This window comes from Leptopilina heterotoma, unplaced genomic scaffold, assembly GCF_015476425.1.
Source record: "Leptopilina heterotoma isolate Lh14 unplaced genomic scaffold, ASM1547642v1 Lhet_21, whole genome shotgun sequence".
Taxonomy (NCBI): Eukaryota; Metazoa; Arthropoda; class Insecta; order Hymenoptera; family Figitidae; genus Leptopilina; species Leptopilina heterotoma.
This window is the reverse complement of record NW_025110925.1, coordinates 817,919-839,160: the sequence shown is the minus strand read 5'-3', so window position 1 is coordinate 839,160 and position 21,242 is coordinate 817,919. Positions and strand designations below refer to the sequence as shown.

Genomic DNA, 21,242 nt, shown 5'->3' with positions numbered 1-21,242 from the left:
CTAAAGAGGTAGTATAGTCATTTAAATTTCCATTATTTATACATAGAATATTTATACATATAACATATACAGAATTACTGCAAATTTATCTATATTTTCAAAATGTCAGAATAGAAAATAAAGTGAAATAAATGAAAAAAATTTCCTCTAGTAAATAATTTAAATTTAAGACTTCTTTTTCGTCTATCTGCAATAATCCTGGCATATAATATATTAAATCAGATTTATAATAGTAATATACATATCATGCAATTTTTTTTAGTTACATTCAAAAATATATATATAGATATTTCTATTAAAATATTTTCTCTATTTTTATATATACAGGAAAATAGCCCTTTTCGCGCCTTTCATTTAAATAAAAATTTTAATTTTTCTGAAATTTTGAAGAAAATTTAATTATCAAACAATAAAAATTCATTTTTTTCTAGATCACTGACTCAATTATTATTTTTTTTTTACCAAGGAGTGGGTTTTCTCATAGAACATGTAGAATGTTGACTGTGAAAAATCTCTATCGAGTGCTGATTACGTTTAAGACATTTTCTTTCTTATCATTAACTGTATAAGTTTTTTTTTTTGCAACAATTATTAGAAGTGTTTCAAATAGAAAAACATGCACTTCCATCAGAGAGCTTGTATTTGAAAAATAACACAATCAAATAAAAAAATGTAAATAAAAAATAAAATTAAAAAAATGTAAAAGAAAAATATTTATAAAAATTTTCTTTACATATAATGTTCTACTAATTTTTTTCTAATATAAAATTTTTTTTTAGGTGGGAATTTAAAATCATTTTGATATGTAGGTATTTATGATATTTTCGATGAGAACAGAAATATTGATCTTATTTTTTAATTTTCATTATTTTTTTACACAAAACATTTTTATAAACTTAATAAAAAAAAATAAAAAAATAAATAAAAAATTGTTAAGTTTTTGCGTTCATTTGTTCGTAAAAGGAAGACTTTCTTTTTAACCTTCATATTTGTATTTATAAATTTTTATTTTCATTTTCTCTTTGATAAATGTTTATCTTTACTTTTTATTTAACCTTTTATTTTTATTTTTACTTTTACTGATTTTTATTTTCTCCTTTATTTTCATTTCGATAGATTTTTATTTTTATTTTAATTTTTTTTTCAAAGTGAAAGTAAAAATATTAATTTTACAAGTTGAAAATGAAATAATACAATCCACCCTTAGGGACAAATTTTTTAAAGACCATATTTCGATATTTTTTAAATTTCGTTTTTTGAATGAAAAAAAGTATAAATTCCACTTGACATAAAATTTATTCTAGAATTAAACACCAAATAACAAGAAATTAATTTAACATACATTTCATTTGACATAAAGTTTATTTAACATATATTTTATTTGACATAAATTTCATTTGACATAAATATCGTTTAAGAAAAATATCATTTGACATAGAAGATTTGTTAAGTAAACTTTATGTCAAATGAACGGTATGTTAAAATAGATTTTATGTCAAATACCTTTCTTTATAATAAATTTTATGTCAAATTAAAAATAAAGTTCATTTAACATACATTTGTTACATAAACTTTATGTCAAATTAAATATAAAGTGCATTTAACATAAATTTGTTGCATAAATTTTATGTCAAATGAACTTTATGTGAAATGAAATTAATGTTTAATGGATTTTTTTGTTTTAAAATCATTTATATCAAATACATTATATGTCAAGTGTCTCAAGTGTGCCATTAAATATGGTCTCAAATGGAATTTATATGTTAAATTAAACATAAACTTCAATTTGACATACAACTTTTGTTTCAGAAATTTTATGTCAAATGAATTTAATGTTAAATGAATATAATATAAACATTATTTGTTACAAATTTCATTGCACACAAAACCAATTTGACATAAATATTAATTATCATAAAATTCATTTAACACAACTTACATATTACATAATTTCCTTTTGACATACAAATTATTTAATCTAAATTTCTTTTGTCATAAATTTCAATTTGACATAAAATTGATGTCCAATGAAATCTATGACAAACGAATTTTCGGTCAAAATAAAATTTATATCAAATGTATTTTATGTCAAATGACATAAATGTTATACACAAATTTGACGTCAAATGAATTTTCTGTCAAATAAAACTTATTCATTTGAAATTTTATGTCAAGTGATTTTTATGTGATTTTATGTCACATGATATTAATGTTAAATGAATTCTATGTCAAATGACTTATGTGTCAAATCAATTTTATGTCAAATGAATTTCAAATTAAATGTTTTTTATGTCAAATGAAATTTTTGTGTCCAATGAATTTTATGTCAAATTAAACATAAAATAAATGTATTTTATGTTTAATTTGACATAAAATTCTCGTAAATATCATAAAATATCATAAAATATTCATATAATAAAATTTGACATACAACTTTTTGTACACAAATTTTATATCAAATGAACTTAATGTTAAATGAATTTTATGTGAAATGAATTGTATGTTAAATAAATTTTATGTCAAATAAACTTAATGTTAAATGAATTTTATTTCAGATGAGTTGTCTGTTAAAACTAATTTTATGTCAAATTATTCATAAAATTCATTTGACATACATTTGTCACATAAATTTCATGTTAAATGACATTTAAGTCTAATGAAATTGATGTCAAATGGAATTTATGTTAAATTATTTTACGTCAAATAATTGAAAAAAATCGAATCAACCCTACTGGCTCTCTGATTTGAAGTGAAGAAAATCTTTGAAACAATCCAATTAACAGTATTGTGACGGTAGTTGCAGTATTAACAGCATGAGTATAACAGTAACGACAAATGTCGCAATAGACATAGTTACAGTAACTGTATAAGTAGCATTGTAGTAGTGAATATTGGATATATGTATAAATAGGTTCTCTCTACGTTAGTCTGAATAAAAATAATGTCATAAACATAATAGGTAACTTTATATCAGAATCGTCTCAGCTAGTCGAACGTTTATTCACTTTTTTCATCGTTTATTAATAATTTTTGCATTTTTTCCCTTTTCTTCGTTCGATTTGCTAAGACGAGATCGGTTTTTTTTTTTTCTTCTTCTTCTTCTTTTATCTTAACAGTCTAAAATCACATAAACGTAAGAGTATCTAATCGAGATGGTCGACGATAAATTCTAACCATATTCGATCTGAGGATTCTCGCACGCAATTAACGACCGCCGACGGATATATTTATGTCTTAAATATATTAGTAAGACTCGCAAACTCACACACGGTGTGAAAGTGCTCGACTTTGCTGATAAGCTCGACTTTATTTTCAAAAAATGTTTTCGTTCTTCGGAAGATTTAAAAAAATATAGAAAAATTTTTCTATAAATTTTTTTCTTTTGTTCGCTACGTTGGCTTTTTTTCTCACATGGCTTAAATTCTATTTTACGGATTAGTGATACAGTAGAAAACTAGAATGAAAAATATTTCATTTTACAAATTTTATGTATCGCCAATTGTCATTTTTTTTTCATCACGATTAATGGAAAAATTTACAGATTTCTAAGTGCGCAGTGGACGAAACGTGCGAGAATCACGTGTAGTAGGCTACATTTAGAAAAAGGTGGGAGAGGAGAGGAGATAATTTCTAAATTCCATCATCACTTCTCCACTCTGATATGTCGAATTTGTCTTACAGAAATAATTCTGTAACTATGCCGACAATTGTCAATTAATTTTTTGGAATGATTGCATATTTTCGAAAGTTCACATCAATAGTCGGCATAATTTCAGACAATGAGTATTTTTACTTTGTGGCTTCTTTTGAATTTGTTATCTTTAAACCATTATTGGGGTGGGAAAGAGACGGAATCAAGTCGGATTCTTCTTTTCTTACCCAGAAAATCGCAGCTAAACCGAAAACAGGGACACAGTAAATTTTGAGGTATTAAAAAGCGTTGCAGATTAAATTCATGCCAAAAAAGATTAAAATAATCCATTTTGGTGTTATTTTTTACTATTAATGAAATTAGAGTAAAGTCTTAGTCAATGTCATTGTTAAAGTCTAAGTCAATATCTTAGCCTAGGTCATAGTCTAGAGGTTAGTCTTAATCTAGGTCGTAGTCTTCGTCTTAATCTTAGTCTAAGTCTTAGTCTAGATCTTAGTCTTAGTCTAGGTCTTAGTCTTAGTCTAGGTCATAGTCTAGATCTTAGTCTTAGTCTAGGTCATAGTTTTAGTTTTAGTCTTAGACTTAGACTATGACCTAGACTAAGACCTAGACTAAGACTAAGATCTAGACTATGATCTCGACTAAGACTTAGACTAAGGCCTAGACTGAAACTATGATCTAGACTAAGACCTAGACTAAGACTAAGATCTAGACTATGATCTAGACTAAGACTAAGGTCTAGACTAAGTCCTAGACTATGACTAGGACCTAGACTAAGACTTAGACTAAGACTTAGACTAAGACTTAGACTAAGACTTAGACTAAGACTTAGACTAAGATTAAGACTATGACCTAGACTAAGACTAAGATCTAGACTATGATCTAGACTAAGACTTAGACTAAGGCCTAGACTAAGACTAGGACCTTGACTAAGAATAAGACCTAGACTATGATCTTGACCAAGACTAAGATCTAGACTATGATCTAGACTATGACTTAGACTAAGGCCTAGACTAAGACTAGGACCTTGACTAAGATTTAGACTATGATCTAGATTAAGACTTAGACTAAGGCCTAGAATAAGTCCTAGACTAAGACTTAGACTAAGATTAAGACTATGACCTAGACTAAGACCTAGACTAAGACTAAGGCCTAGACTATGACCTAGACTAAGATATTGACTTATTCTTAGACTAAGACTTTAACTAAGATTTTGAATAAGATTTTGACTAAGACTTTGATTAAGACCTGGACTAAGATTTTGATTAAGACTTTGACTGTAACTTCGACTAAGACTTTGACAAATCGTTGGCTTGGTTTTGATTTGAAGTAAAATTTCATTCGTAGTAAAAAATAACACCAAAATTGATTATTTTAATCCTTTCTGGTGTTAATTTAATTTTAGAGGGATTAAACTATTGGAGATTATTTTAATCCATTCTGGTGTTATTTTAACACCTCACGATTTACTGTGGAATCATCGCTAGGGATGGATGAATATCCGGCCGAGCATTATATTTATAAAATCGACATTTATTAAAATTAGTAAAAAAAAAACACGGCGTGAAAAATTACAAATACATAATGGGACTTTGCTGCTTATTACGATCTATGAATTCTTCTTTATTTTGTTAAATTCCTAACGAAGAAACAAAAAGCGATAGTCGTAAAAAATAATCTGGTAACTTGTGATTTAAGAGAAATTACTAAAAATTACTTGTTTATATGTAGAAAAAAAACAGCCTCCCGGATATCCGGGTACATCCCTAACTATAAACACGGACTAAGTACCGTGTTACATATATAATCTTTTATCTAAACATAAGCACTTTCATGGTATATATTAATATACTTTTTTTTCCTATTTTTATAAATAAAAATATTAATCGATCTCGAAGCACCATTCTTGAAGAGCACTTCTTTTTCTCAATTTCACTTTTAAAATTCTATTCAATCTTGATTCATTCATTCTTGGTCTTTTCTTTCTTTCTTTCTTTCTCACTACATTATACTTATAATTTAGGATGTCTTTCGTTTTTGCAATAAGTTCAATAAAGACAAGGCTAGCCGAAAGGATAACCAAAAAGAAAAAAAAATGTTTTCTTTTTCTATAAAAAAAATGCGATGAAGTAAACTCAGTGAATCATTAAAATGATTAATATTGTTTTAATGAAAATTATGCTCCTCTTTGTGTTCAAAAAGGCAGGGTGGCCATGAACATTTCTTCAATGAATGAGGGTGCATGTACGATGTCCAATAATTTTAGGTAGAAAATTCTCTGATGTCCTTGCACGGATAAACTTCGAAGTTCGGGAAGTTTACCGAGTAGTCGAGATAGATAGTGAGTTTTGCGTTGAGCTTCTGCATTGTAAGTGACGTGATCTCGGAGGGAAGAAATTATCTTCATCTGAAGTTGCTCTACTTTCTGTGGTTCTCGAAGACCATGTCTTTCTGTAAATGAAATAAATACAATTTAACTATTTGAAATTCGTTACTTTCGAGGGTTAAAATTTCAAAATTCTATAATTACTAGTTCTATACAAACTAATTGGAATAATTCCATAGTGGGACAAAACTGGAAGAGTTTAAAAAAATTTCTAAGGGGATTAATTAGCATTTGTTACGCGTAACAAATTGTTACCAAAAATGTGGATTAAATCAAAAGTTGATCTAAATTTTTGGCATGTGAAAAATGTGCGGTAGGTGGTTACTTTTTGTAAAAAATATTTTCTAATCCTTTTTGTCTAAAAAAAGCAATTTTTAATTTAATCTGTTTTTTAAAAAAAGTTTTTCTAAAAAGTTATGATTTCTAATATTTATTTTCCTAAAATTTGCAAAATTCCATAATTTTGATAAAAGTTAGAAAATTTAAAAAAAAGTATGATTAGAAAAATTTTAAAAGATTTTACAAAATTTTAATTATTTGAAAAGTCATTTTTGGTCTAAACTCAATGATTTTTTTTTTCATTTTAAAGCTGAAGAAAAGAACTTTTTGACTCTAATACATGTTTTTTGTATTGGCATTTCAGAAGAAATACTTTTTTCTTATAAGTGTTTTGAAGAGTATTTAATTTTTCGTCGAATGTAAAAATTTAGTAATAGTATTTATTTTAAATAAATATTTTATCAAGTATTCTCTAAATTTTAATTATAGTACTCTTTGATTTTGAATTATAGTTAATTTGAATAATAAATAGTAATTTCTACTAATTTATTAATTTGAACAAAAAGTACGTGTTAGGCAGGGCCGGATTTACTTGATAGGAGGTCCTAGGCAACCCTGGTGGGAGCCACATGTGAGCAAAGGGTTTTTCAAAAATTTACCAAGATTAAAATATTAAGTAAAGTATATTTTATATAATATGAATTAGGCGAGCTACTCAAAATTTCTAAACACTTACAATTATTATGTAAAATACTTTTTTTTTAAATTTTCTTTACGCTTATTGTAAAAAGTATTTTAGATGGTGGGGGACTTTATTCGGTGGGGAGCCCATAGGCAGTTGGCTAGTTTGCCTCTGTATAAATTCGGCCCTGGTGTTAGGATTGAAGATTTAATTTGAAATTGAGAATTTGTTTGGTATGGTATGGTAAAATATAATTACTTTTTTGTAAATAAAAATTGTATATAAATTTTTCTGATTAGAAAGTTTAAGACAATATAGATTTTGATCGAGAAGTATTATGCTTGCGAGTGCGGAATTGCTTTGAAATTCATATGAAGGTGATTACATAGTCATGTAAGATTCATCATTTTTCTCCATTATAACTTTCTTTCTGTAGATTTCATTCTCAACGGATCCTTCAATTGACGAAAGCATCGATATCGCGTGTTGAAGCAATTGCCGTCGGACGTTTGCGGTTTCGTAATTCACGTCTTTAATAAATAACCTACGGTCAATTAATTATCGAGCGGTCCGAGAAAAGGAGAAAGAGAGATGGAGAGAGAAACTGAATTGCAAGTGTGTGTCTGTCTGTACATACTCTATCAGTGCCGAAATGTGATGAATATTTTAACAAAACGAGAAACAAATTTCAAGAATTGGGGATAATAATATATGTTATGAATAGTTATTTATAGTTTTTTTTTCTTTTGGAGAAAATAGAAAAAAAAGAAAATAAAAGTTTCGCATTTAAAATTGATTTTGACTAACCAGTAACGAGCGCGAGGGCGCAAAGGCAGGCAAAGGCGCTGATATCAACGTCGAGGACATGAAGACTTTGACAAAAGTCCATGATTCCTTGAAGCCAGTCGCCGAAACTTTGTTCGCATTGCTCACGTGTGAGGACTACTCCGTTGCAAAATGTCAGTCGGGTGTCATCTACTTTTGTGCGGTACGCCAGCCTCAGTACAAAAAGTTCCAGGCTGGCATTGAGGAAGAGGAATTTCTGTAAAAAAATACAGAAAACGATTTACAATTACTAATTCAAGTGCGTTTTGTTCACACTTGGTTTACAACAAAAACTTTACATTTACATGCTTCACAGTTACACTATTTTGCTTTTCATAGTACATTTTTCTTTTCTATAAATTTTTTTTCAAATGGATCACAAATTAGTTTAATTAGAAATTAAATCTAAGAAAGAAAAGGATCTTTCAATGAAAGACATGAAACAATAAGTGAAATAGAAAATAAAAAACTAAATTAGACCTACAAAATGAAGATTACTAAGCTAGGAGAAGCGATCCCCCACTATCGGAAAAGATAGACTTGCGCGGTGGGCAGATGGACAAGGGGTGGGGGAAAGCGCCTATTTAGTGGGGAGCCGCTTCTCTTAGCACCATACGAAGGCAGGTAGCCGGTAGGGTAACACTAAATAACTGATCTCATAAAGCGACCATTGTTAAGCGTCAATACATTTGTGACAGTCGAACATTGGTAGATGGCATCTGGAATAAATTATCGACTCACCGTAAACCGATTACGGACTTTTAAGGGATTAGTTACTTACAAATATAATAAAATAAAAAATTTCGGATCTAATAAGACGTTCGACTATTTTCAAGTTCATCAAAAAGCCTTTAAAACTTAATAGATCGTATAAAGAAAAATTTTATTTAAGGTCCTCAATTCAAAATGACACCACACTTTTTTAAAAATTCATTTAGCGGTAGAATTTGAAAAGATTTTTAAAATTGTTGTATTGATTAATATTTTTATCCCAGCTTCCTCAGAAAGAAGTTGAGAGGTTCGAAAATTTGCAAAATCGTAGCAAATATAAATTTATATCGGTAGAATTTATTAATAAGATGGAGAATTAAATTGTGTTCGTGACTGGAGAGGAAGACTTTGAAAAAGTGAATTACATTTGGAGCGAGTATGCTATTCCAATTCATTGAGCGAATGGTCGGTGTCGTCAAGTCGAAACTGTTCGAAGCTCGTCAAGAGTGACCTTTTAGAAAATGCACGAGCTATCGATCCTTGCATGCAAGACCGGGTTATAAAAATCAACGAATTCATAGTGTGTAGATTAACCGTTCCAATGTATAGCTTTATTTGATTAATAATCGAATTCATGGGAAACGAATTTTTACCAGGCAATATTACCTAGTTCCATTATTATTCGAAAACTGTTGAAATTATATTCCCCTCATGATTTAGGATATGTTATAAAACCAACATTCAACTAATTTTGACACAATATTTAACTTCTGTACATCAGTAGTTATAAACATACATTTTTGGTACTGACCTGATCTTCTGGTGTTAGGTCCATGAATCCGGGAATTTTGTCAGCAAAGTTTCTGATGACATCGACGGAGGATGTTAGGAGATTGTAGAATTGTTGGGTCTTCTCTGCTTCCGAGAGTGGCGGTTCGCCGGGGCAAATTTCGCGACATTGAGAAAAGTCGAGATTTGCGAGATCTGGTGTGGTATCAACGTGGGCACGAACAAGAGCCGTTATCAGGGATACTGGAGGGCTGGGTGGAGATTCCTGGGGAGATTTTGGTTTCGAAGGCAGTCGACCCCGTCTTCCTTTTAGAGAATCCGTTCTTACAACCTATATAGTAATTTAAAAAACTGTTAATTTCCCATTGGGATGCAAAGTGCAATTAATTTAACGTTCAATTTTTCTATTATTGAATAAATGAAAATACTTTTCAATTGAGAATTTCTAATTTTTAAATATTCACCTCCTTGACCATGCCGACCATGAGGCACTTTTGAAAGCGACAAAACTGACAACGATTTCGTCGACGTTTATCAACAGGGCATGCCTTTTCGGCAAGACAAACGTATTTAGAGCCTTTCTGCACTGTCCTTTTAAAAAATCCCTTGCAGCCTTCGCATGTTCGCACTCCGTAATGTTGACAAGCTGCAGTATCACCACAAACGGCACACAACTGACTCGGACTCGGTGGTGCTCGTTCGCCCCCAGGAGATGGTGAACCAGTCGTCGAACTTGCTCCGCTGCATCTCAATTTGGGTGATTCGCTACTGCTAAAATCGAAAGACATCTGTTTTATAACATCCATTTTTTTTGTTTTTTTTAAATTGTTTTTTTTAATGAAGAGTTGTGTGAAAAGTTTTTTTTATTTGTATTCTTAAATTAAGGTTTGCTTTTGTCTTAGATGACTGGGAGTGAGTGTGCAACGCTCGCCGTTTTGGTTCAAGTATTACTATGAAGTAATATAACTCACCTTGATGATTCAGATCTTTGAGGTGGTAAGGACGCACGTCGAGGACGCGGTGTTCCAGGAATGACGACAGTGCTTCCAACAGCAGTGCGAAGATCACTTGGCGTCACAGCTCCCGGAGAGCCTCCACTGCTGGTGACACTTGGAGGAGGTCCGTAAACAATGGGAACTGAGGCGTAAGGCGATTCCTGATGATTGTTTGGGGTTGGAACTGCTGCTGGTGTAGGTGCTGATTCCGTGGAGAAAAAACCCAAATGATGATGGTGATGTGTTTGTTGTGGTTGATGAAGGTGTGTCTGCTGTGGATGATGTTGCGGATGATGCTGCTGCTGCTGCTGCTGCTGTTGATGGTGATGTTGATTTTGTGCCGGATGGTGCGGCTGATGTTGATTATGATGATTTTGGTAGGGAATAGCCTGAGTAAAATCCGTCGCAAACGTAGCTCCTGTACAAGGATAGACGCCTTCTCCATAACAATCATCGTCCATTTTGATACCTAAACTCTGCAATTCTTGTCGATATCTTTGTACTGTGTAGGTTTCTTGAAAGCTGGGAAGTGGCGTCGGACTGCAAACGTACATTCTTGATTATTATATAATTTGTTTTTTCTAACTAGACTGTATTCTTTTTGGCTTCCTAGGATGCTTCTTAATTTGAATTCATTTTCTCCAATGATTTTTAGTTCAAGGGAAAATAAAAAGCAGGGTTAATGATAATTTTAGAAAAGTATGGATGATTACCTGAGTGAATCAGCTTGAACGTCTCCTGGAAGTGGAGGTTGAGAATGAACTGAGTGGTGGTTTTGTGAGGACGCTTCTTCGGAGTTGGTGACGTCCTGTGGATTGCCTAATTGCAATTCCGGAAAAGGATCAAGCTCTTCCGGCAGACTACCAGCATCCGTGGAGTCTGTGTAAGTACCGCTCAGTAAATCCGAAAAACTACTGCATCCAAATGGACTCTGCAACAATTTTAAATATATTTTAATTTTACATTATTAGTTTGTAATTCGATTTGTATATTATATCTAAATCGTCTTGCAATCACTTTAGTCGAAAATTAATAAATTTCCCGATGAGATAAGAAGAGACTTCGTATATGGAGAAGAAATAAAAAGAAAAAAGCAAGGAGTAAAGAGGGAAGTATTCAATTTGTGGCAGTTGTTCCGCTGTTGGTTGACATTTTGCCGATCGTTCCTCAGGGAATCCCTGGACTAAAGTTACTGAACCGTGGCTATTAAGAGGCGCGACATGGAAGATACTTGTGAAAATTCCCATATCGATCGTCCTCATGAGGAAAGTATAATATTTTCCCATTGTGTCGGGATTAAATTTTCGTTTACAAGCCATGTATATGAGAATGGGAAGCGTATGCATGGAATGCGCATTGTACTTAATTAGTGATTGCATTACATATGGAAAAAATGCAAGAAACAGGTTATAGGACATCACGAGAATCCGGGTACGTAGGCTGGTATGCAGATGTCGCGTACTCGCGGAATAGCCTGAGAGGAATTAAATACTGAATTACCGATTCTTGGGATGTCGAGAAGTGAGAGAAAAAGACAGATACAAGATTCGATGTTCAGGGTGAGAGGTGCAGTCTATAACGACTCGAGACAAAGTGCGGATTCCGGCGCGGGATTGTTGCCTTGTTTTCTATTGCAATCAGTCGATTGTTAGTAAACATTGCAACTTTACTGCGCAACAACCAATATTTACGTCCATCTATTTCTCACGAAGTTTAGAATATGCATAGTTGCTGCATGATTCGACAATGGAATAGGGACATTTAAAAAACTTTTAAGAATTGGTACATGTTTTGTGCTTTTTTTATTCACAATAACGGACCATAGAGGAATTCAAAACATGTTTCCTTCTCACTTTTATTCATTGCCAAAGAAACAACATTTGAAATTAATTGTATAAAACCTATTTTAACAGATTTAATTTTAATCCAAGTCCATCAGTTGTCCAATAGATAAAATATTAGAACTCGTAGGGAATCACAACGGAATCTTCTCAATTTTCCAAGAAATCTTTTCTTACGGATTTGCAAATTAAAATGAAGTACTTGCTTTTATTTTCTACATGAAAAATTTAAAAAAAGCGAAATCCGATAAGACCACTCAAACGGTATAATAAATTTATTTAAAGAAATTAAAATATATTTCATTGTTCAGGGATTATGTCTGCAATAATGCGTCATACTCTAGAATGGCTTTGCTCATCATTAATGTATATACATAGCAATCATTAAAGCTTAGAATAATATTTAAACCTGTAATCTGTAATTTATACGAAATTGCGTAAAACTATTGCACTTTCTCATTCAACAGAAAACTCACTTTTGTATCCCTAATCTCTATGCTTTCAGACATTTAGATATTAAGAAATAAAGTGTGAACAAAAATATGTTCGGTAATGGTGAAAGAGTATAATTATTAATTTTATCTAAGTCGATTCGATTTGTAGGACCGCAGGACCCGAACTAGGTCCGTGAATCCCGTAAAAGTCCATAAATCTGCTTTAGGTCCGTAAAAGTCACTTTTTTGAAAAAAGATCCGTAAAGTCCGTAATTTGATTTTAAAAAGGACGAAAAGTTAGTAAATTGTATGATATAATTTGGGTATTTTTAGAGAAATTACAAATGATTGTAGAAATTCAATTATTTTCAAAAGTAATAAAATTCTTCGCAGAAATTCAACTGTGTTAAAAAATTTTTAAATATTCTCGTCAAAATTTTAATTATTTTCCTCAAAAACTTTAATAAAATTCTTGGCAAAATTTCAATTATTTTCAAAAAATTCCCTCAAAATTCAATGATTTTCAATATCTACTATTATAATAAAATTTTTCAAAAGAATTCAATTATTTAAAAAAAAATTTAATAAAATTCTACGAAAACCTTTAATTATTTTTATAATTTAATAAAAATTTCACAGAAATTCAATTATTAATCAATTTTTTTTATAAATTTCTTCGCAATCATTCAATTATTTTCATAAATAATAAAATTTTCACAGGGATTCAATTATTTAAGTACATAATAAAATTCTTTTTAGAAAATCAATTTTTTTTCGTAAATAATAAAACTCATTGCAGAATTTCAATTATTTTTATAATAAAATTTTTATTGAATTCCTAGAAAAATGTAATTATTCTTAAAAATTTTATTAAAATTCGTCAAAAGAATTCAATTTTTTTTTTAAATTTGTTGATTAAATTCTTTATGAGAATTTAATTTTACGAAACATTTAAATATTCAATAAATTAGTTTTTTTTATTTAAATAATTATTGAATTCTAGTAAAATTTTTTAATAAAAAATGATTTAAAAATGACTTTCTGTTAAAAAAAATAAATTTGAAAATTCTTAGAGAAGTTTTTCAAAAACAATTAAAAATAATGGATTTATAGAAAAATTTTAGTTAAAAACATTTAAAAATTGAATTTTGGAAAAGTTACATAAATTACATAATTAAAAATAAATGAAGAAACATTCAATTATTGAATAAATTATTTATTATTGTATTTAAAAAATTATTGAATTCTAGTAGAATTTTCTAATAAAAATTTATTTAAAAATTAATTTCAGTTAAAATTTTAGATAATAATTTGAATATTAAAAGAAATATTTCATGAATTTTTAGAAATAATTGAATTTTGAAATTAATTTTTTATTTTAAAACTTCTCGTCAAAATGACAATTATCTTTATAAATAACAAACTTCATCTTCAAAATTTAAAAAAATTTTTAATAAAATTGTACTCAAACATTTAATTATTTTCATTAATAATAAAAATTTCACAGGAATTCAATTATTAATAAATTGTTTTATAAATTTCTTCGCAACAATTCAATTAATTTGATAAATGAAAATTTTTTTTTCGTAAATTCAATTATTTTTATGTATAAATAATAAATTTGTTTTGTAAATTCAATTATTTTCATAAACAATAAAGCTCATCAAAGAATTTTAATTAATTTTTAGTACAATTTTAATCGAATTTCTAGATAAATGTAATTATTCTTAAAAATTTAATTAAAATTCGTCAAAAGAATTAGTTAAAATTAAATTTACAAAAAAAACATTTATTCAATAAATTATTTATTTTTGTATTTAAATAATTGAATAATTTTGAAAAGGTTTCAAATAATAAAATATTTGAATTTTGAATTTTCTATACTTTTAACTGGCAATTGGTTTTTTTGGGTTTTTGAGGTCGCTGATTAAGAATCCGACGTTAAATCTTCAAAATTAAAAATGGCGAATTCAATATGGCGGACGAATTTACAAAAAAAAAATCATTGAATTTGGCTGAAAATGGTTTCCTAGGGGTTTTCGGGTTCGCTGATTACGAATTTGATGTTAAATTTTCAAAATTCAAAATGGCGGACGAATTTTCAGTCAAATTCATCAAATTTGACTGAAAATAGTCTCTTTGGGTTTTTGAGGTCGCTGATTACGAATCCGACGTTAAATCTTCAAAATTCAAAATGGCGAATTCAATATGGCGGACGTATTTTTAAAAATTTGACTGAAAATGGTAAAAAAAAATGATAATTTTACCTGTGTCTGCAAAAGAAGCATGCTTGACGCAACGGTGAAAGCGGTGGTGGTTGTTGTCGATGAAGAATGATTTGTCGAAACTAATGCAGGAACGCTCTCTGGTACAGAAACTTGTCTCTGTTGTCTTTGGCGATGTTGTTGCTCTATTTCAGCACGAGGCACTACAATAGCACGTTGACTTCCGTTGCTGTTGTCGCTATCGCCATTCGGCGAATGCAGTTGCCCTGAAATAAAAAAAATTAAAAATTAAAAAAAAATTTTCTTTTTATAATCGAATTAATTCTCATTGTAATTAAAATCTCAATTGTTTATGTTTGTGAATTAATTTAAAGCTCTACAAATCATAAATGATGAAGGAAGAATCTATGAAAAAAAGGATAATAATTTACATTAAACAAATTTTCGATATTCTTGTTTATTTAATTCGAAGGCTGTCTTATAAAGTTTTGACGAAAACGAAAGTGAAGTTAAATGTACATATATATTGAGTAATATTTTTTAATGACCCGCTTGAATGTTAATTATCCAAGTTGAATGAAATTAAAAAAGAAATAATTTTCTCAGAATTTTTTCAAAATAAAAATGAATACAATCATTCTTTCACTGATTAATAATATATATTAGACGTCTATTTCTATATATACATAGAATTAAAAGTCGAAAGATTTCTTCCTTGAAAAAAAAGGAGAAATAAAATTCAAGAAAAACGACCGCTTACGAGATTGACTGCATCAATTTATTACCTCTGGTTTAGATAAGCGCATCAAGGTCTGTACCATCGCTTATTGCATTATACGCGATGCTTAAGAATATATATATATATGAATCGACGGGTTTTTTGAGATTAAAGTCCAGTCTAATTCCCCATATAAATATATATATAAGGACTTTTTAACATAAATCTAAAAAAATTCAGATACATAATAAAATCGAGGCCTTGATAGATTTTTACGATTTTTTTATTTTTAATAAAAATCTGTAGTTTTCTTCTCGAAAGAAGAGACATTAATAATTTTGGAATCGAATGAATAAATAAAAAATGAATAAAAATAATTTTTATGACCCTTATCGAAATTGATTTTATGCACTTGAACATTATTTTGAGGAAAAAAAAAACTTTTTAAAAATGAATAATAATTAATAATTTTATAATTTTATGCAACTTTTTATTCTTCCTCGTCAAGGAAAAGAATATCCATTCCGACTTCCGACGAATCATTTCCATTTCTTAAATATACAATTTTATTGTTTTAATAAAATACAATGTTTTTTTTTTAAATAAAGGAAAAAAAAATGTTTATAACTTCTATTTGTTAATTACAAATTTTTAATCAAAAAAAAAAAAAAATTGAAAATGAATTTGAAAAATTTTCAATTTTTTTTAGAAAATAATGGAAAAAATTTTACTCATGAAAAAAGAATGTTCTGTTATATTTATTTACGAATTTCTTTAATTGTAAAATTATTCGAAAACAATAATTTCTTGTTTACATAAATATTTAATTATTATTTTTCCATAATTAAGATTTTCAATAATTTCAAAATCAAACTTTTTGGAAATTAAACTAATAAACAATTGTTATAAAACATGAAGAAATCGATTTCTTCATGTTTTATAATAAAAATTTTATTTGTGAAAAAATATTTAAAAAAAAATTAATTCTACAGAATTAAAAAAAAAAAAAAAGTTAAAAGTACGAAAATATCAAATGTTTAAAGATTTTAATTTAAAACCTTATCAAAATTCAATTATTTCTAAAATTTTACATACTAAAGTGCTTTTAATATTCAATTATGATCTAAAATTTTAATTGCAATTCATTTTTAAATCAATTGTTATTAGAAAATTCTACGAGAATTCAATTATTTAAATACATTTCTTTCAAGTTTTCAAAAAATCGTATTTGTTAATAATTGAAATTAAACATTTAATTACATAACGAATTTTATTAAAATTTTAGAAAACAATTGAATTCTGTTGAATTATTTTATAACCAATTAAGAAAAATTGAATTCTTTCGTAAAAATTTTTTGAAAATATTTGAATTTTTGGAAAGGAATTTATTATTTATTTATAAATATAATTAAATTGATTTAAAGGATTTATTAAAATTTTAGAAAATAATTGAATTCTATCGAAATTTTTTATAAAGATAAGAAAAAATTAATTACTTTCATGTTATTTTTTTTTAAGTAATTGAATTTTGTAACGAATTTTAAAAAATTGAAATCTCTCATGAAATTTTTTTTTGATAATAATTGAATTTTCACAAAGAATTTTATTATTTATAAATATAATTGAATTGTTTCGAAGAATTTATTTAAAGTTTAGAAAATAATTGAATTCTTTCATGAAAATTTTTTGAAAATATTAAAATTTTTGTAAAGAATTTAAAAAAAAATTGAATTCTTTCGTGAAATTTTTTTGAAAGTAATTGAATTTTTGTAAAATACGTTAATTCTTTTAAAAATAATTGAATCCTTACGATGAATGTTATTATTTATGAAAATAATTGAATACTTGCAAAGAATTTTATTAAAATTTTTGAAATTAATAAACAAGAATAATTAATTAATAATTGAATTTTTTTAAAGTTTGAATTCTGTTAAAATTGGATAAAAAAATAATTGAAATTCTGCGATGAGTTTTATTGTTTTTGAAAATAATATTGAATTCCTTAAAAGAATTTTAATTATATTTATGGAAATAATTGAATTGCTGTAAAGAATTTAATTATATTTATGAAAATAATTGTATTATTGTGAAGAAATTTATAAAAAATTTATTGAATGAATTCCTATGAAATTTTTATTATTCTTGAAAATTATTAAAGGTTTTCAGTAGAATTTTATTAAATTTTTCTTTTAAATAATTCAATTCTTTTGAAAATTTTTATTAAAATAAATATTGAAAATCATTGAATTTCAGAGAAGAATTTGATTATTTCTAAAAATAATTGAAATTTTGACGAGAATTTTTTTTTTTTAATTTTTGAACATAATTGAATTTTTCAGAAGAATTTTATTACTTTTGAAAAAAATTGAATTTCATTTGTAACTTCTTCAAAATTAAATTTTTTTAAATGTTTTTAACTAAAATTCTTCTATAAATTCATTATTTTTAATAATTAATTAAATATACGTTAAAGAATTTAACTAATTTCAGAAGAATTTGCATTTTAAAAATTTTTCAAAAATCTAAGTTCTTTAAAATTTTTAATTTATTTCATTCAAAATTGAATTTCATGAATGTTTTATATTATAATTCGTGATAATTTCATAGTTTATGAGGTAAACAAAAAAAGACACCAAAATTCAGAATATTGTCATGAATTCTAAAAATTTAATTTTTTCCCGTACTTTTAATAAAAATCCCTGACTTTTTTCTGAATTAAATAATAGGCGAGGCCATTACAATAATAAGTGCGTATGTAATAGATTTACAAGTTTTGGTACAATTAAAATCAATGGAAATAACGCAAAAGTAGGAAAATAAATTAAATTGCGCATGAGGGGAATCGAACCTACGACCTACGGATTTGTAGGCTAACGTTCTAACCACTAAGCTAACGACGCTTATATGCAGTAAAGTTTAAAGTCCTCAGTATCATTGATATACTTCAAAGATATAAAAAATATGATTATTCAATTATTATTATTTAAATATTACCGGATTAGAATCGAATCGCAAAAAAATTCAGAACCTAACCTAAACGATATCAAATTAGGACCTAATTAATAAAAGGGCAAATAAGGTAAGACAGGAAAATTACGTACAATATTTACGGTAGTTGTTGCTGTCCATGGCGATCATCTCTTTACATAAAAAGTCTTTAAAGAAGAATCGAATGAAAAGATGTGTGTGTTTTTTATTTTCTTTTAGAGAGAAAATAAAAAGATCGAAGAAGGACACAAGAGTTTCAAAAATCTAGGTAACCTTGATTTTTTTATGAGCAGAGATTGAAAAGATAGTTTATAGTATCCAATATCGACTCTTTTAGCTAGTGATTCCTGATTCGAATGCTGTGCTTCCAATTTCGAAGGCTACTTTCACTATATGCGCTGCTCTTCACTGCAAATCAATTTCACAAGGATTCATTCTATTCATAAGAGATTTTTTTTTCTCTTTATTTTTATCAATATTTTCATTATCACTTTTTTACTATCACGTGTATAATAAAATAGATGAAATTCACCGAAATAAAAAATTTTTCTCAAGCAAAGTTTCAAAAATGCTTTGCCCACTTTTGCTTGAAAAATTCTTAATTTTTTTAAATTTAATATTGAATGATAGTGAATTCTTTTGAAATAAATGAAAATTAATTGAGTAAAAACAATTTTGATGATTAAATAGAATATTGTTTTATATTTAAGAATATTTTATTTAAGATGATAACTGATATGTTAAATTGAAAAATTGTCACTTTAGCTCGTTGTTTTTGTAAAGATCGCTGTCGACTGAAGGTGTTGAAAGTTTTGAAGGGTCTAATATAGTCCCTGCCAAACGCCTAGATTCCCCAAGGGACACATAAAATCATTGGCATTTAAAATACTACCCCCCACGAGTCATTATAGCGTTTCACTATTATTACACAGCTTTATATTATCTTCGGGTATCAAATATGTACTGAAAAGAAAACTGAAATTCTTATGGGGTCAAATGTCTCATCCCTTCTTATTTTATATTAAAGACGTTCATACTGATTTTCAAAGATTTTCCATGACCCATGGAGATATTATTGGAACATAGTTTTGCTTTATAGAGATGGCGCAAAGTTTTACTCGTAAAAGGTTAATATTTTAAAATTGTGATTGTTATAATTATTTTTCATTATTCAACATTCTTTTCAATATATTGAAATATAAAAAACTATATTGAAATATAAAACTATATTATATTAAACAGACAAAATTTTATAATCATAATTTAGTTTCCTTATTACTTCAAAAATGAATTATTTTCTGAAAGTAAAAGCTAAAAATTATTTTTAAAAAAAAATCATATCCGCTTGTTAAAAAGTGATGCTAGTGACTTCGCACAGATCATCTTCTCATTTAAGTAACTCGTTTGTACAAAAACTGCTCCATTTTTTGTTATGTCTGCGAAGTCTGATTCTGATGTGACCTACATTTCGCAGAACTCACAAGTGGACCACTTCAATTTATACACACACACATGTTTTAGTATTTTGATAAATATAGTTCATAAGTGCAATATTTTCCAGAATAATTTATATTTATTATTCTAAATTTCAGAAATTCTATTTGGAATTTATAATGTTCAAAGTTTCTATACTAAGAGACACATTTTTTGTTTAACCCCATGTATGGATAGTCATGGCCACAGATGACCTCTTTAAATAAAACATGGCTTAACTCATCTTTTTCTTCATCAGAACTTGGTTTTTTTTGGAATTTTAACATTTTTTCGTTTAGATAGGTACAAATTATAATACTAATAATAGTTTCGGTTATGAGGGCACTTAATGTTAACTTTTTAGTTTTACTCTTAGTACTTTGTACCAATGGGCACTGGTAAAACTTTGCTTGTTTTTAAATAACTAAATAAAAAGGACTAAACATAATTTTATTTGAGCATCAGTACGGTATGTCCAGAGAAGATGGTCATAGTTTTTTTAAATAATTGTAAAAATTATAAAAAAGCGATTTTTGCCTAAACTTTTATTGATAATTGAACATTGAACACTTCCGGAATGTCCGGAAAAGATGCAATACTTATAATTTTCGGTTTTTGCCTTAAACTTATTTTTCAATCGTATTTTGAACATTTATCATGGAATTCAGTCCAGTTTTCATATGTGGCCAAAAATTTCAAATACTATTTAGGATTTTGTCTCAATAAGTATATAATTATATATAAAAAGATGGAAATAATACAAGCGCCATGCCACCTGATGTAAGGGCGCAGGTAAATACTCGAAAATGTGGGAATATCAAAGGAACACGAAGCTTGAAAGCAATATGGTAGGTGGGGTTGTCAATAGAGTAGGAAAAAGTGGGCGCGTGTGCCAAGTGGATCACACTGTTGCACTGGATGGAAAAACGGACAGATTAAGTCTCGTCCCACTCAATCAAGAGTCACGCCTCTCCACGTGCTACCACGTGCACCGCTTTCATTCAATTCCAATTACAATGGTAATTGATATTAAATAAAAGCAGTCAAAGAAATTCTTCTCAAAATCGATTAGATTTATATATAGAAATCCTTTAATATCATCAAATCTTTTCAGAGAATTTTTAACTTTTTTCTTTTCACTATAATTACATGCAAAAAAGAAGTGCATTGGGTAATTTTATAAACATATTCCAATGCTATAAATTTATAGCAAGTCGAAAAAAGTTTGTTTTCTGATATCAGGA

At 27.8% G+C, this 21,242-nt stretch overlaps 1 protein-coding gene across 5 annotated transcripts in view; it reads right to left on the bottom strand.

The window, feature by feature from the left end:
* Positions 1-4,893: 4,893 nt before the first annotated feature.
* Positions 4,894-21,242, bottom strand: part of LOC122501423 (probable nuclear hormone receptor HR38) — an 83,180-nt gene continuing 66,831 nt past the window's right edge. For 2 of the 5 annotated variants that reach the window (XM_043610865.1, XM_043610867.1), the window contains exons 2-8: positions 14,862-15,085; positions 11,033-11,250; positions 10,296-10,859; positions 9,789-10,095; positions 9,347-9,655; positions 7,807-8,041; positions 4,894-6,103 (exon numbers count right to left, since the gene is read on the bottom strand). In XM_043610865.1, the coding sequence (XP_043466800.1) occupies positions 5,847-6,103; positions 7,807-8,041; positions 9,347-9,655; positions 9,789-10,095; positions 10,296-10,859; positions 11,033-11,250; positions 14,862-15,085 (2,114 nt within the window). In that variant the 3' untranslated portion in view covers positions 4,894-5,846. Of the gene's footprint in view, positions 6,104-7,806; positions 8,042-9,346; positions 9,656-9,788; positions 10,096-10,295; positions 10,860-11,032; positions 11,251-14,861; positions 15,086-18,638; positions 18,698-21,242 lie in introns of those variants that run through there. The other 3 variants (XM_043610868.1, XM_043610866.1, XM_043610869.1) reach the window with 3 other exon arrangements.